The 16,758-nt window shown below is 36.7% G+C and overlaps 3 protein-coding genes across 3 annotated transcripts; all 3 read right to left on the reverse strand.

The window, feature by feature from the left end:
- Positions 1 to 422: 422 nt before the first annotated feature.
- Positions 423 to 3,231, reverse strand: LOC132188320 (uncharacterized). Its single transcript, XM_088514782.1, has 5 exons — positions 2,908 to 3,231; positions 2,414 to 2,668; positions 2,026 to 2,104; positions 940 to 1,018; positions 423 to 826 (listed from the first exon to the last, which is right to left on the reverse strand). Exons 1-5 carry the CDS (start codon positions 3,187 to 3,189, stop codon positions 772 to 774), a joined length of 750 nt encoding a protein of 249 aa, XP_088370908.1. The 5' UTR covers positions 3,190 to 3,231; the 3' UTR covers positions 423 to 771.
- Positions 3,232 to 3,949: 718 nt separating this feature from the next.
- On the reverse strand, positions 3,950 to 9,237 carry LOC132176444 (uncharacterized). Its single transcript, XM_059588649.2, has 13 exons — positions 8,959 to 9,237; positions 8,130 to 8,451; positions 7,255 to 7,383; positions 7,078 to 7,170; positions 6,874 to 6,953; positions 6,642 to 6,755; positions 6,398 to 6,471; positions 6,005 to 6,081; positions 5,444 to 5,527; positions 5,218 to 5,310; positions 5,027 to 5,134; positions 4,878 to 4,949; positions 3,950 to 4,629 (listed from the first exon to the last, which is right to left on the reverse strand). Exons 2-13 carry the CDS (start codon positions 8,406 to 8,408, stop codon positions 4,192 to 4,194), a joined length of 1,641 nt encoding a protein of 546 aa, XP_059444632.2. The 5' UTR covers positions 8,409 to 8,451; positions 8,959 to 9,237; the 3' UTR covers positions 3,950 to 4,191.
- A 2,180-nt stretch (positions 9,238 to 11,417) lies between these two features.
- Positions 11,418 to 12,276, reverse strand: ATPD (F-type H+-transporting ATPase subunit delta). The gene has a single exon (XM_059587302.2). The coding sequence runs from the start codon at positions 12,166 to 12,168 to the stop codon at positions 11,428 to 11,430; it is 741 nt and encodes a 246-aa protein (XP_059443285.1). The 5' UTR covers positions 12,169 to 12,276; the 3' UTR covers positions 11,418 to 11,427.
- Positions 12,277 to 16,758: the final 4,482 nt, after the last annotated feature.

Raw genomic sequence — 16,758 nt, forward strand, 5'->3', positions numbered from 1 at the left:
CTTAGCCTTTTTCCTTTTCTGTTTCTCCAAAGCCAATCGATAGGCATATAAATATCCCTTACTATCAAATCAAGTAGATCGAAAAATAGTTGGAACTACACATTATAATTTAGCCACCCAAATCAATGAATATAATAACAACCACCACAATGCGAAAAATGGAATGCCGTGTATATAAGAAGAAAGCACACAAATTCATAAAATTGACCATCTTCAACTACAATTTTTTCACATCAACCACCAAATAGATGAAAAAAAAAATTACACAAGGAGATCGAACGCAAACAGCAAAAGGAGCTATATTATATATATATATATATATATATATATATATATATATATATATATACCTTGTAAATTACACATTATAACTTGGACAGCACATATTTAATTTTGCATTTTCGCCTTGAAATTAAGACAAATTGGAAATTTGGAAGCATGCTGCCAGCGGAACGGTATATTAAGCAATACAATGCAGATTTTTCCAGAAAATATCCTGCTTATATCCAGTAACACATATAACACACCAAAGTAAATTTCTTAAGGCCTTTCTTGTACAAAGAGACTCAAGACTTTGTCCCTCATTACATCTATAAGAAGGACGAAAACTTCCCTAAGACTCTTGAGCCGCATTGGAGAGAAGATCTTTGGTCGTCAATTGTGAAAAAAAAAATATTATTTACAAAAGGGGAGTCAGCATTGGCCGTTCTTGAGTTTGCATACATTTGATCTGTGGGCATATATTTGCTGTTTCAAGATTGCTTCATTACTTCACAGCTGACTCTTTGAGAAAATTGGGGAAAGCAGCTTCTCCAACTCCACCAAACTGAAATACAATTAAAATAATTAGTAAGCACACTGCATCTAGCAATATGAAACATAACAAAAGTTTGCTACATAAGACGCAAATTAACAAGAAAAACTTCATAAGCAGCTTACATCTCAAATTTGCGATAGGCTTCCTTTCTTTTTGTCATGTACACATCACCATCTTTAGGTAAATTGCTTACCGCACTGTCTGCAAAAATTAGATGGAAAAGAACAAGGGAAATGGAAGGTGAGGAGTTTGGAAAATAGAGTCAAAGAACATATATCTTGAAAGAGAACTGCAGTTAGCTTGTCAACCCACCCAGAGAACATTTACAACAAGATTTTAAACATCTCAATGCTTGAAGATTAGCAATTTTTGTCAAAGCAACCATGGTAGCAACATAAAGATGCTTCTAATTGGTATATATAATGACTGAAGATGGCTGTCGTTGGTTAACCCAATCAATTAATAGATGCTTGCAAGTATGATGGTCCTAATGATTCACCTGCATGTATTTCTGACCAGACAATTGTTTTAGTATAACATCTAACTACAATCTAAAGAGCTGTCAGGGGAGTAGAGCAAATATAGATCATAATGATCCATTTAATAATGTGCCAAACATTTTGTTCTTAAACAAAAGAAGAAATAAAACTAAATATGCCAAAACTACTACTACTACTACTAAGTTATGAGATTTATTAAATGTGCAACTGACAAAGGAAATTAGCCATAAAAAGAACAATCAAGGCTCCGCTTAATAGATGTCCTCCAGATAACAACCATGAAGGAGAGAGACAGAGAACCAGTCTTGTAAAAGAAAAGTTCAAAACAAACGCACACACGCACTCAAACTATTTCCAAAGCAGGAGACAAGGAGGCCATTGTGGACATCCCATGAAGGCAGAACCATTGCATTGTATTTACACAACATTTATAATGTGCGCATTTATACTTGTAGCATTTGAGCTGAAGTTTTTCCTTTTAGAAAGGCCACTTTAAAGAATTCTTGGAGTGGCATTTTGAAATTTAGTGCTTGTTTATTACTTCATTTCTTTTCCTTTTTCTTGTTTTTGGTGACGACTCCATTTTCTACTGTGCCATCACTGCAGAGGATGGAATTTTGCCACGAGGTGCTCTGGAAAGCACACATAGGTGAATCTATTTCTATTAAACCTCCAAGCATAATACCCAAAAACAATACGGAGACATACATGGAAGCGCCGCTGGCTGTTTCATCACCACGGTCCTGCGAACCTTTAGAGAAGTTTCTTTGTTTTGCTGCTGCCCACCCTGTTCAAGTAAACCAGTAGCATTAAGTAAGCATAAAGCAGTAATAGATGCACAACAGTCAAGTACAAGTAATAAGGGGAAGACATCAATCTCCAAGGCCAAAGTTTATGGAAGCATCCAATATTTCTGAACTAATATCCCTTTGAGGCCACAAACACAAAAGGGGAAAAAAAGGTGAGGCAAAATCTCACTCTATAGCTGGTCAAACTCCTAATACCATAACAACATCTCCAAATGTTTCAGGTACCAAAAGGACACTAACAATTCCAATGATGATGATGAGAATCGATACAAGAAAGTATTTGATACCATCTTCTTTTCTTTTCTCTTCAATATCTTTATATGGCACTTTTTGATGTAGTGCATCAAATGATATCGGGAATGCCGAGAGCACAACTGTTCTTGGACATCCGGATTCGCACTCAGCCAGTCAGAAATTTCTTTAGACTTCACCACCTCGTTTTGATTCAAAGATTCTAACCAAATATACACCGGTCGCCATTGATCAGTACGTTGAAATCGATACGGTGGATTCTCACTATCGAACTGACTCGCTTCTTTTTCCTGCCATAAGAGAGATGGCAAATAACATTATTACAATATACTTGAAGAAACGAATTTTTGAAAATATTAATTAACTTTGCCTTTCGGTTTTCAGTACTAAGGACATAAAATCAAAATTATTCCAAGTGCTTAAAATATTTAAATTAATTTCGTTAAATTGTATCCCTAAGCATACATATAATTCCAAATCTGGAAAATAAACAGCTCGAAATTAAAAGAAATAGTAAAAATAGTGGTACCTGAAAGGGGAGTCTCATGCAATTCTGGATGGAAATGAGCCTCTGGCAGAGATCTGCGCGAGGCATGGATCTGATTCCTTCGGGAAGAGAACCGTGGTTGGCGTCGATCCAGGCTTCGACCTCGTCCATGGAGACCGCTTTGGCCTCGGGGAACGAGCAGAGCCAGGCGCGAGCCATGGTCTCCCATTCCTGGGACTGCTGGTCGCTCTGCTCGTTAGGGTTTTGATCGGCGGTCGAAGGCCCGTGATCTTCGTCTAGGGTTTGTTCCGTGGAGTTGGACATTGTTTGTGCCGCGAAAGAAGTTCGTTTTCACTACGGCTTTAAAAAAAAAAAAGTTACTGAGAATTATTGCGTCGAAAGTGTCACATTAAGTTATATAGAAGTCCCATCCGGTAGAAAGTCACTATTACCGTCCGCACCTTTGATTTTGAAAACTTAATTATTTTAAATTATTAAGACGATAAAAATAAATAAATTTAATCACTTAATCATTAATTTAACATATATTTTTATCTAAAATTTTTAATTAAATTTTATTTTTTATCTATTTTACTTAATGGCTTTTCAAATCACTCTTTATTTTATTTTATTTTATTATTTATTTTTTCTAAGGATCGTATTTTTTAAACAATTATATCTTTTAATGGTCATATTTTTTACAAAATAAGTCGAATTATTCAACAGTCATATTTTCCACTTTATGTTTTCATCTTTTAATGGTCATATTATTCCCTTCTAATACCATTTATAGAGAATTTATTTTGAGGAAATCACTAATTCGACTTATTTAGTATTAATCAATTCATAGCAATAAAAATTAGAGTGCAGAAAAAACAACTCCTGATTATAATTAGAATAGCTTAATTGGTGTCCTTCAATATTGTCAAAAACACCCATAACATTCTTTTATAGATGCATTACAAAAATAATCTTGAACGGCCACACCTACAAACTCATACGTCAACAAGTTGTACAAGAATTATATATCTAAGAAATTTCAATCTTCATATACAAAAAAAACTGTTCACCATCCATGAAGTCCGAATGAAAAGCAACAATACCTTAAATTGAGATTAATTTAGCCCTTCATATCTTCAGGGCCATGCTAACTACAAAACTCTAATTACTAAACAAATTAAAAAAAAAAAAAAGATAAAATGGGTGGAAGGAAAAACTACATGATCACACTTGAGTGCCAAAATTGTTTCTTTTTCCCGAAACTAAAAATGGTTGCAAAATTTATCTAATAAATAAACTTGGCTTCATAGTTGCACTACAAGCAAGCTATCTAGTCTTGTGAGCTTTGGACAGCTTCTTCCTTCTTTTTTTCACAGCCTTGTTTACTTTATTCCGGCGAGCCTCCCTCTTCTCCTCCTTGACTTTCTTTTTGTTCTCTTTTCTAGCAGCTTTCTTATCTGCGAGAGTTTCTGCTTCAGATTGAGATGAGAAACTCGCTTCGGAATCGCTTGAGTTCTCTTCGTCTTCGACTGCTTGAGACTCCATTATATTCTCAGAAGGATTAGAATGAGCAGCTGGATTAATAGATGACCCATCAGAAGGGTCTACTGGCTGTTCAGCTGGAGACTGCTGAGCTCTTGAAAGAACGTCCTTCAGTCCTGTGATAGTCTGGTAATACATATCTTTAGTGTCCTGGCCGCTGGTTATCCTTTGTACATCCTCCTCGACATTCTTCACATGTTCTAGCGTCTTTGGGATGAATGACTGTAAAATAACACCAGAAAATGAAAAACACTCAACAATTTATGAGCAATCAAAATCTATCAGTTGTACAGAGACAAACACCCACTTCAAGTATCAATCTTGAACCCAATTTAGGGGATCTTAAAATTTGCCATGAAAAGGGGATAGATGATGAAAAGAAACTCCTAGAACATAATGCCACTGCCACACAGTTTTTTTTTTTTTAGGGGGGGGGGGGTTGGGGCCAGGGAGGGATAAGAAACTGTTACCTGCACAAACACATGGTCTGCAATTTCATCCTCCACAGATATGTCTCCTCTGGCCAAAATTTTTTGTTGCACCTGAAACGAGTTGAAAGCAGTCTCAATAAAAATATCCTGAAGTCCATCAGAAAATTTGAGAGTATAAATTACCAAACCTCTTCCAGATAACTGTCCACAGCCTCCTCAGCAATAGAAGGATCAACTATAAAATCAAAGAGTTCGCGTTTCGTCATAACAGCTACACCATGTTTTCTAAAGAAATCCTGCATGCCACCAAAGCTTAGTTAACTCATACTGCTGACTACAAGCACTTTTAGTTTGATATTTTTGGTTTCAGAGAACGTACATAAATATGGACACAATCTTGACGTAGGAATTCAAGGGCATGAGGGTGATCAAGATCAACCGACTGAGAGACATCTATAATATACAAGTGACCCTGCAAATAAAGAAGAAAATAAATCAAAATGTCCACAAATTACGCATGGAATCAATTCAATATTAGCGCACCACCCCCCCCCCCCCCCCCCCCCCAAAAAAAAAAAGCGCACACAAATATAATTGGGGCTCACCTCAAAATAAAGTACGTTATATTCGCTGAGATCTCCATGCACCAGTTTACACTTCTGATATAATGTCCGCATTGCAATAATCATCTGAAAAAAGCAATGCCAAGAAGATATTTTGATCATTTCAACAAGACAGCAAATTATGACACTAAGCCCCTTACACTTGCCGAAGAAAGCTATAATAGAAGCATTTGTTGTTGATGCGTAAACCAATACCAAATTTGTTAAAAAATAAAAGTACAATTTCGTAAGATTAAGCATATCAAAAGACAGAAGATTTTATATAACTAAAAAATCTCTTTATCTAGGCTGCTCCAACCCGATCTATTCAAGTGATAAACCTCACCCCACCTATACTATCAACCATCCCGCCATCATTCTAGATGACAGGTTCCACTTGACATAACTAAGTACCTATAGGTCCAAATCAACGAAAAATCCACCATCATCTTATACATCAGAGACCACTTAATAACTAATATTTTCCCCCAACATTCTAGAGAGCAGGCTCCACACTTCATAACAGAGAATTCTTGAAGAATGACTAAAAAGATATGAACACACCTCCATATAACCTTCACGTAACCTGTCAAGCGATAAGGCAGCATCCTTAAGTCGAGGTGCGGCCCAACCTGCTTTCCCTGTACAAGTACAACCACCAATAAACTTCAACAACTCTACTTTAGAAGCCCAAACTCAATTCCGTTCACAAGAGAATAAGTGAGGAGAAGAAAATAAATGAAAACGAAAAATCTTCGCGTAAACACCTTCAAATTAAAATGACTAAGAAAGTATTTAATCTGTATTGAGGATAACTGCAGGGACCCCACTTACTACTAATATATATGATTGACATGTTGGGTGAGAGCCCAATTTATTGTTCTTTGCACAAAATTCTGATTAAAAAGTCACATCCATCTAACTATATTTATTATAACACACCAATGCACACAATACCTATGAATTCCATGACCAGAACATGAAGTCTCAAAAGAATTGGAGTGGGGCACCTAATTCCCGCTGCCTTCACCCTGCAGTTCACAGTGACCATATTAAATACAATATGACAGCTCAAACAACTGAAATACATTGCTCCTCCACTAGATCTTCATACGTTTACTGAAATAAAATGTCATTTCCTCTCCAAAAACTTAAAATCCTAAAAGACTTAAAAGCATCAGGAACAATGTGTTGGTCTTACCTCATAAGGTTCCTCATCTCTTTCTCAGCCCATGTTTTCACCATTTTCCTGGGATTATGCCTGCAGTATCCATTTTTGTAACGGATGTCACCTTCGACATAACGATCTCTGTCCCTGTTATCGTTTAGATCACCAAGTTAAATTCGTTACCAAGCTACAAGCAAGAACAAAGTCTCTGAACCATGGAACTAAGCCACAAGATTATCAAGCTAAAAGGGTCACCTGGACATACTTAAATACCAGAATAGAAGTTTTATATATTTTGATTGCCAGCTCCTGACCATCAGATCTGGTTGCATGATAGACATTTGCCTGTTGAAAAAAATGATTGCAAGATAAGGACATATTACCCAACAATTCAGACTTTGTAAGAATTGAAACTGGTACGCGCTATAGGTATCAGTACAGAAATGAAAACTAGCACTGCATTACATACTTCTTTTCCAGTTGAAATACAGCCATTAATATCATGAAATACACCTCGATTCAGCATCTTAAATAAAGCCATGCGAGTTCTTGGATCAATGGCCTGGAGGACAATATAAAGAGAATCAGGTAAAAGTTTATGTTTTTTGATAGTTCAAAAATGCCGATAAAGATTACAATGTTTCACCTGCTCAACAGTCGCACGGTCTGCTTTATCAGTAGTTTTAGTTTTACCAATGGCCATCTCTCGAACACTTTCACGAATTGCAGCCATCACAGAGTTTGACATTCTTACATTCAACCTCCCCTCCCACTCCTGCACTATCAATTTGACTTGGTTAAAAGTGAAAAACAGACACAAACATAATCAATCAAACACAAACCACACAAACATGGAAAAGCAGGGATTGATACATATATAGTAAAAATAATGAGATTATTAATGACTTGTATTAACAAAAAGGGTAAATTCAAATCCAAGAAATTAAGATATAATCCCTTAAAACCAAATCAACTAGCTCAAAAAATGTGTTTAAAGCACAATATAATTTGGACATCACACATTACCCTCAATTTCACCAAAATTTTCAAGGCTAAGACTATCAATTTCTTCTCCAATTTTTTTTTTTTTTTTTTTTTTTTTACGAGGAACTCCTCTAAGAGAGGGTCACTTTGTGTACCCACCCCTGTTAAGTAAACTTCGGACCCGTGTAAAACGCCCCCTCTACACGAATCGGGTAATACGGGCTGGCCTCAATGAATGTTTGCACCCAAGAGGATTCGAACCTTAGAATTCATGGACTATCACAAAGATCAAGGCTCTTACCACTTGAGCCAACCCCTAAGGGTTCTTCTCAAATTAATTAGTACATTACCATGAATGTGAAACTTAATCATGGTCTCTATGAACCAAATGAGCAACTTCAAAGTGCAATTCCCTAGCACCCTATTTGGTCAACAAGATAAGCAACATTGTATATAATAAAAGAGCATAGAAATTAATCAAATTTCCCATCTTTTCCTACAATTCAGACACATTAATTGCACACAGAACGAACATACCTCCAAAGGCGAAGCTCGAATGCCAATCGCATTCGGATTGGCAAACCTCTGGTTACGATTTGAGAGCGGTTGAAGCGTCAATGTATTTGAGAGAGAGTGCAGCCCACCATGAGCGTTGGGACGCCTCGAGTTGAGTGTGAAACTCCCCTCCACAGCTTCGTAGTCATCCTTGGAGTCCAACCAATCCAACGCCTCTCCTACTTCCGAGTCTAATGACCAAAGCTTTTCTTCCTCTTCTACTTCTTCCTCCTCTTTCTCTTTCTCTTCGTTAGCGGCCATTAGAGCGTTGTGTTAGGATTTTGCAATATTTTCAGTTTGTTACCTGGAAAGAAGTAAATAAATTGATTATTTTTTGGCTGTCTCAATTTCTCAAATATAGAAAAAGGGAAACTATCATTCATGGTAATAGTGCCTTTGGTTTGGCTAGTACCAAATTGGTCCTTGTAGTTTCAAAACTTATCCTGAAGGTCCTTGAGGTTTTCAAAATATCACATAAATCGGAATTTTACTTGACCGCAAGACTTAGAAAGACTTAGAAAGACTTAGAACAATAGGTGATTTCTCTAACACCATCCCAATTTGTCAAGCCCTAAAAAAATTAATGAGTGACACCGCATGACCCATTTGAGCCGTTTAGTTAACTAGTAGTGACCCGACACGTCTGATTTATTGAGTTTTTTTTTTTTTTTTTTTTTTTTTTTGCTTCTGCAACCATGAAACCACCCATATGTCAGTAACATGGCAGTGTTTTTTTTTCTTCTTTCATTTTCTCAGTAACCAAACAGAAGTTTCCTGAAAAGAAAATTGGGTTTTACTGCAAAGGACTTACGGGATTTTCGAATCAAACGGAAAGTATGGAATCAAACGACGGATAGACCGAGAGAGAGAGGGAGAGCAGCGCTGCTACGTGAGAGTAAGACCTGGAGACGACGGAGAGACAGAGAGAGGGAGTTCCGAGCCGGAGATGATGGAGTCACGGACTGTGGCCTGTGAGTGAGAGACTGTGCCGTGCAACAGAGTCACGGCAGCCGTGTTCTCTGAGCCGACAGAGACAGAGAGAGGGAGAGCGTGACGCCGTGAGAGGCGGCTGGAACTGGAAGTGGTGTGGAACATAGAAGAGTGACCCTTTATAGGTTTCGTTTTTTTGGATCCGGCTTCTGTATGCTGTAAAAGTATTGGAGGGCTCAGATTTAATCACATTTCTTTTAAGCCACACGTTGTCGTTTTTAACTAAAATTTGATTAAATTTAACTTATCATGGGTCAAGCAGTTTGACCCGTTTGACACCCGAATCCGTTTAAACTAAGGGGCTTGGCCCCTTTCTATTAAAGTGCGCACCAAACTTGGTCCCCAAGCCCAAGTTCTCCCTTTTTTTCTTTTTCTTTTTTAATGTAATAATCTGCAGCAACTCTCTCTTTCTTTTTTCTTTCTTTTTTTGTTTTTTAAAAATAACATTTAACTAGCAAAATTAAGACAACGTTGGATGAAAATCATACGTTCAACTGAAAATGGGCCAAATTTGACCCGATTCAATGTTTCTTGGACTGAACCTCAAGAAGAGGGCTGCCACTAAAGGTGAGATAATGTAAAACAGCACGCGGCGTGCCTGCAAAAAAATTTTTTTTTTTTTTTTTTAAATTTGCACTGGCGTGCGTGGGCGTGCCACGCACGCCGCGTGCGCTGAATCACGGCTCCTAAAGGTGGGTTGTCAAGCAGTCCACGAAGGAACTAACTTGGAGTGATGCTTGCAACAACAAGAAGAGAGCTTGAAGGCCATGACATGTGAGAGGCAGCACTGAATTCAGTTGTTTTGAAACCATTAAAGGAAAGCTTGTAACACTTGGAATTTATTGAACCTACAAATAATGAAAATATAACAAAAAATATTAATCAAATATCGAAACATAAATATAGTAAGCGTCGTGGTCGTAATAATGTTAAGCATGAATAATTTGAAGTGTTAAAACGTCGAACATAAGACAATTTGGCTTGAAAGAGACTTTAGAAAAATTAGGATCATACCCATCCCGTTCAAATGTCAAGTCCCCCGTTCGACCAAATTCTCACAACATATGGCATCTTGAGGGAAAAGAGCAAGAAAAATCAACGGTTGATATCAAATCATACAAAATCAAGTGACCACATTAGACCGAAGAACGCGTTGTTCGAACAATAGAGGGTATTTTCAGTAATAGGATCCTCTCCATTTCAATTGAAGATGATCAATTTAGTGTAAAATGAAAGGTATAATTAAAAACACAAAACACAAATATAGTGAGTGTCACAGTCATTAAAAGGTCAAACGTAAGACAATTTGGCTCGAAAAAGACTTAAAGATTATACCCATCCCGTTTAAATGTCGAGTCCCCCGTTCAACCAAATTCTCACAACACGTGGCATTTTGAAGAAAAAGTGTGAGAAAGATCAACATTTCATATCAAATCATCCAAAATTAAATGACTATGTTAAACCGAAGAACCCATTGTTCGAATAGAGGGTATCTGGTGCAGTGACATATGTCACCTATTCATTCATTAATGATGACTCCTCAAACTAAAATTTCAAAGCAATCTTGCCCCTACAGTTAAATTCCAGATTTCGCACTTGGTGACATATATCACCTATTCATTTTATTAGTTTGTCCAATACCCAATTAGTTTTATATAATTGCCCCCACCAAGAACAAGAAAAAACTAGCCATGCTTGAAAATACTTTGCCTCCCAGTACCACAATTGTGAGCATGTGGTGACTCTTCTTAAAGAAGACGCATTAATCGCACAGGGCACTCATAGCACAACTTTGGGTCAGCCGCTGGACCATTTCCCTCGAGACCATTTTCTTTGCCTGCATGTGGTCCATTGGAGCACATAGCAATAGCCAATAGCACGTGGATCATTAGTGTCTGCATCCTATCATCTTATGCGCATGGTGCCTCCTCCTTGGCCTAGCACAATTCATATATCAAAAGCAACTTTTTGGAGAAGACTCCACAGTCCCACACCAGCTTTGTTGACAGTTGCACTAAGATCTTTTTTTTTAAAAAAAAAAAAAGAAAATCTGACAGAACTTATGAAATTGTAATTCAAACTTGAACACAGAATACTTTGTTTTGATAGTATAGAAAACTATTACTTATTCTAAAATGATAAATGATAAAAATGGTAAATTGAATTACTTATTAGTTCAATAATCGGAAAATTAAGAAGGTTTTACACACTTCATACAAAAATAACTACAAAAAAGATAAATTAAATGACAGAAATTTTTTTTTTTTTAAAAAAAAAAAAAAAAAAAAAATCATACACCAAGTTTAATATCGCCCAAGTCAATCTGAGCAGCAATCTCCTCAAGCTGCTTCTTGACGCTCATATCAATCAGCTTGGACCCGGCGCTCCCGTATCTGACGGTGAAGCCGGCCACCAAGCTGGGGTCGATCACGGTCTTGATCCTCACATTCTTAGCCCCGGTCAGCTTCTGCACCTGCTTGGCGATCTGGGCCAAGTGCTGTGACTCCAGCTTCACCACCGAGCTAACCACCGCCAGCTCCGTGTCGGTGAGCTTGTTGTGCACCACCTCGAACTCCGTCACTATCTCGTTGATAAGGTCGATCCTTCGGGAGTCCACCAGGATATTGAGGAAGTTGGTCGTGAAGGGCTGGAGGCCACCCGAGGCCGCAATTTCGTCGAGCGTCTTGCGCTTCTTCTCCACGTCGATGGTGGGGTTCACGAAGTAGTCGTACACCGATGGGTCGGAGAAGAACTTCTCGATCTTCTCCACGTCGCCGGTGGTGGCTTCGAGGGTGTTGTTGGCCAAGGCCACATCGGCGAGCGCCACGGCGTAGCTGGTGGCTGCTGCGGAAGCCATTCTGGGGCCGCCGCTACAGTTTGTGGCGGCGAATTTGAGTCTGAGGGATGGGAATGTGGTGGAGAAGGAGAGGCTGTGAATGGGTTTGTGGGTTTTGATTGGAATTGGGGTTCGAGCAGACGGTGGGGATTTGGTGGATTGGAGGGAGATGGGGGTGTGTTGGAGGGCAGCCATGGCTAGTTGATTGGCTGCTGCTGCTGGTGATTTGGGTGAGGGGATTGAGGTGGAGGTCGAATTGGGAGGGTTTTGGTGTGGAAATGGACGGATGGGATTGTGAGGACCGTATGATCGATGGTTGTTTGGAGTACCGTTGGCCTCTTATCTGCAAAAGATAAGGAGTTAAAACGTGGATGCATTCAATTTGTTGAGGGAATTTTGAATTAAGCACAACCTCAGGTTTTTTTTTTTTCGCCAAAAAGTGTGAGGGAGGGGGAGTTCAGAGTCGATAGCTTTCTATTTTTTCATTCAAAATAATAATAATAATAATTTTTTTACGTCTCATAAAAAAAAAAAAATTATAAAACGTAATTTTTAGTTGATTGAATTACCCCATAAAACATTGTTATTTTATGTTATTGGTCTAACTATAATTAACACAATGCTTTATGAAACCAGGGAATAATATAGCAAGAATTAAGAGATAGACACATGTTAAATGTCAAAGTAAGATGTACATCAAATCCTTTGAAAATTATTTGGATCACTAGGTTGTCACCCGCGATAGAAGTCTCATTTTTGTCGTATCAATTGTAACATCCGTTTATAACCCTTAGGCCCATGGACCGGTTTGCACTAGGCCTAAGGGAAGCCCAGTGATTGGATGAACAATGAGTTGTTATGTTCCTAAATCTTGTTTAGAAAGGAAATATATATATATATATATATATACATCATTTAATTGGAAGCATAGGGTGATGTGTGAGGATTGTGATTCCCTGCAAAAGGGAGTCGCCAGCCAAAAAACTGGGCCTCCGTTCCTGAGAGGGGCCCCACTGATCAAGGGGTCCTCACATAGCTCGTACACTTTCCTTTGCTCCTCCTTTCTCTTACATGCATCCTCCCCTATAATGACAGTAAAAATTATGGGAAAAATTAAATTTGATCCTTATGTATTCATGTGATTTCAAATTAGTCTTTATGTTTTCAATTTCAATAATTAGATCCTTAAGTATTCTTTTGATTTTAAATAGATCCCTCTATCATTTTACCATCTTATTAATTAATAATATGTCACATCAAACCAATTAATTAATCCCTCATAACTCTTATTTAACACTGACTACTTTAATACCATATAAAATCACCGACGATTCTAATTTCATTTCCTTTTCATTTGCAGCACCAAGAACCAAACAAAAGCTCAACATCTTCAATAAAACAGCCACTTAAAACAATACATGAAGTATTTAATTACAGTCAATACATTATAATGGAGTTAGGTGTGTCAATCTGAAATTTTGATGGCATGTGGTAAGATTCTCTTGGTAAAGGACACTAGGATTTTGTAAGATTATGATGGTAATGTGAAAGGCCATAGGAACCCTTCACTTGCTTCAAAGAGGCGCCCATAGTAACCGATAAATGGCCCATTATTTCCTCCATAAATAATTAGAGAAAAAATGCCAGCGTGCATCACTTGCATGTTGAGTGATTTTCCACGTAATTGTTGTGGATTACGTAGTCATATCCATTTTAATCTTCAGCAGCAAGTAACATCCGCATGTCAAACCTTTTGATCTCAACTTCACACATGACACAACAACATCAATGATGTACATATACATATATATGTAATATATTAAATGAATTTAATAATATGAAGATCATTATCAGATGTGAAAAACATCTTAATTAGTATGATAATCCATATGAGTCAGCGGACGACAGACACACCAACATAATCTATCTTATATGCAACTAGGATTTCTTAGGAGGGACCAACATATTAATTAAATAATTTATTTTACTATTTTTATCAATTTATTTTAAAAAAATAAATAAATAATAATTTAACGTGTTATTAAAGTATAGGTTTTGAGTTAAAAAATATATATATGTATGAATTAACCATTTTCTATGATAATATTAATATATATATATATATATATATATATGTGGATTCATTTTAGTTTATTTTTATCAAACAAGAGGTCGTCTTAATTTCGTTAAACAAAATATAAATAGTTTAATTAACCAGAAAAGAAATCGATATTTTCTACATCTCTTATGATTACTTCTGTGGCCTTTTCTCACACATGTGAATATGTGATAGTGGTTTGTTCCGTAACAAGAAGGGCTTGCAAGATATGGACAACACGCAAATTGTTATATATGACGTATTTATGAATATTCTTTTTTTTTTTTCTTAAACAAACATATGTTTAAAATATATATATGTCATAATTATGAAATACACTTTAAAAAATATATGCTTTCTTAACCATTTAAAGCAAAATTGATTTTTTTTTGGTGAATTGGCTTGAGATGACTTCAGAATATGAGGGGTATATTGAACCGTACTGTAGTGTAAATGTACTATATTACTATAAATGCAATTATTCTCTGCACTGATTATATCATCAGTAATATTAATAAGATATGCTTTTTCCTATTTATATACTGTAGCATGCTCAAATATCAACGTCGTTACGTCGCTATTGAATATGTGGAATAATTATTGAGTTTTTTTCTCTTTCATTGGTCTGGGGTCTTTAATCCAGAAGTTCCTCTCGTAATGATCTCATATGAGGGGGGGGCAGACCAGGTCTTTTCCCTGACCATATCAATTGGGCAGTTAGAACAAACTCATAAATATTTATCTGACTTCAATTGGGGCACTATACATTCTTCTAGAGGACAAACGTATTTAATAGCTTTACGCTACAGTGCAAAGGAGCTCTCAATCCACAGTAGGATGTACTCGGATCGGGTGAAACGAGGCTGCTTCATGTGAGAGAGCACCCGATTAAAGAGAGTCCGTTTCGAAATTGGACTTTTGGGATCAAGACGTGTCTCTTGTGTCTTGTTATTGGCCACGTGTTTCAATTTTAAGGGGTAGTTCCATGTCTTAATTTTCAATTTGGCTTTAGTGATGGTGTAAAATGAAAAATAACAAAAACCACTTGAAAAATCACATTAGTTTTACTTTTAATATGCTGTAACGCAACTTGCTTCAACACCTAATTATTTGAATAAAATATTTGATGGGGGCAACGTATCCAAGGGCCTTTTGTTCTTTTCCCTCCTAGAACTTATCTAATTAGAGGGCTTTGTCCTTCCAAGTGGTCGAATTTTCTTTCTCTATGTTTCGTGCCGCATGTGAATCTGTGAAGAGGGGTCGAGCTTTAAAGAAAGTTGTCCTTAAATCCAAGAGAAAGTTCATTGAAGTTTCCCAATACAACTTCTTTCTCCGAGTAAGAAAAGAGCCAAATACGGATTGTTCTTTGTGAACTAAGCAAAGTGGGGTTAGTAGATTGTCATAGTATCATGTTTTTTTTTTTTTGTCTAATTTTAATTGGAACTAAATTAGTTGGAATTTGAACATGTGACCTACCTTCAACAAAAGGGTATTTGTACTCGAAACTAACAAAGGTAGATATGGATAAAAAAATACTTAAAAATACAAGACAACTCTCTCTATTTTTCTCTCTCATAATAAAGCCAGTTCCAGTATTGAAACAAAACCGGCCAAAATGAAACTTACATCAAAGGGCGTGGAAGAAAGTGGGCATCCATCCAATCTCCACTTAGAAACATCAAATGACCTTATTTCCATTTGTTAACAACTTTTAATGAGCAAGTTAGTATCCACCTCAACTGAATGTTGGGACAAATAACAAATACGTATTTCAATCCTAAACATATCTAATTCCAATTGAAACGGAATCCTTTTATAAAATATTACATTTCAATTTTACAGAATATGATAATTGGATGGATTAACTTCAATGTGTTATCCTTTGTATAATTTAATTAGTTTTGGTGAGACTGACTTGTTGCTTAAGTCAGGGAAAGGATGGTACACCTTGAAGCACAGTGTTGCAAGAATGCAAGGAGATATTGATAAAGACAAAAGTGGACTATAAGAACAAGTTGCCAATTAATCACGACCCGCAATAAAGTTTTTCTATGGTTAGATCTATCGAGATAATTGGTTCAAGATTTTAATACTGACTCAATAATTGGAAAGGATAAGAAATATGGGTCTTTACTCTTATCTTTTACTTTCCAACAAAACACACATTATCAATTCCTTTATGTCCCTTTCCATGTGGATGTTTCATTGTTCATTTTTCCATGCTTAATTTGCACACAAATCCGGTCTTTGTCCCATAACTCTCTCTCTCTCTGTGGCCTCTTCGATAAGATTCAAATAAAACAAAATTTCAAAAAACAAAGATATACTGCCATAATCTTTCTACATCCTTGCACTGATGGGATTTTGCACCATAGCATAAATAGTCGCGGCCCCATTTTTCAGAGACCAAATCCAACAATTTGACCATATACAGACTATCCTCTTTTATTAAGAGGCTCCAAAGTTTTTATCATAAATTTAACTTTTTACTGTGAGAGTTCATTATCGGTAATTAAAAATGCATGGTTGATAAGTCAAATTTTTTTACTCTAGTAACTCTTTTTCTTTCCCCATTTTCTTCCCCTTTGTGCTTTCATTGCTTTTATTACTTGATAAGAATAATTACAAAATAAAATTCTTCAAAAATCTCAGGACTTCCAAAAATATTTACTCCCAAAGAGAATATC

The sequence above is a fragment of the Corylus avellana genome, chromosome 3 (genome assembly GCF_965113065.1).
Source record: "Corylus avellana chromosome 3, dhCorAvel1.hap1.2, whole genome shotgun sequence".
Lineage (NCBI taxonomy): Eukaryota > Viridiplantae > Streptophyta > Magnoliopsida > Fagales > Betulaceae > Corylus > Corylus avellana.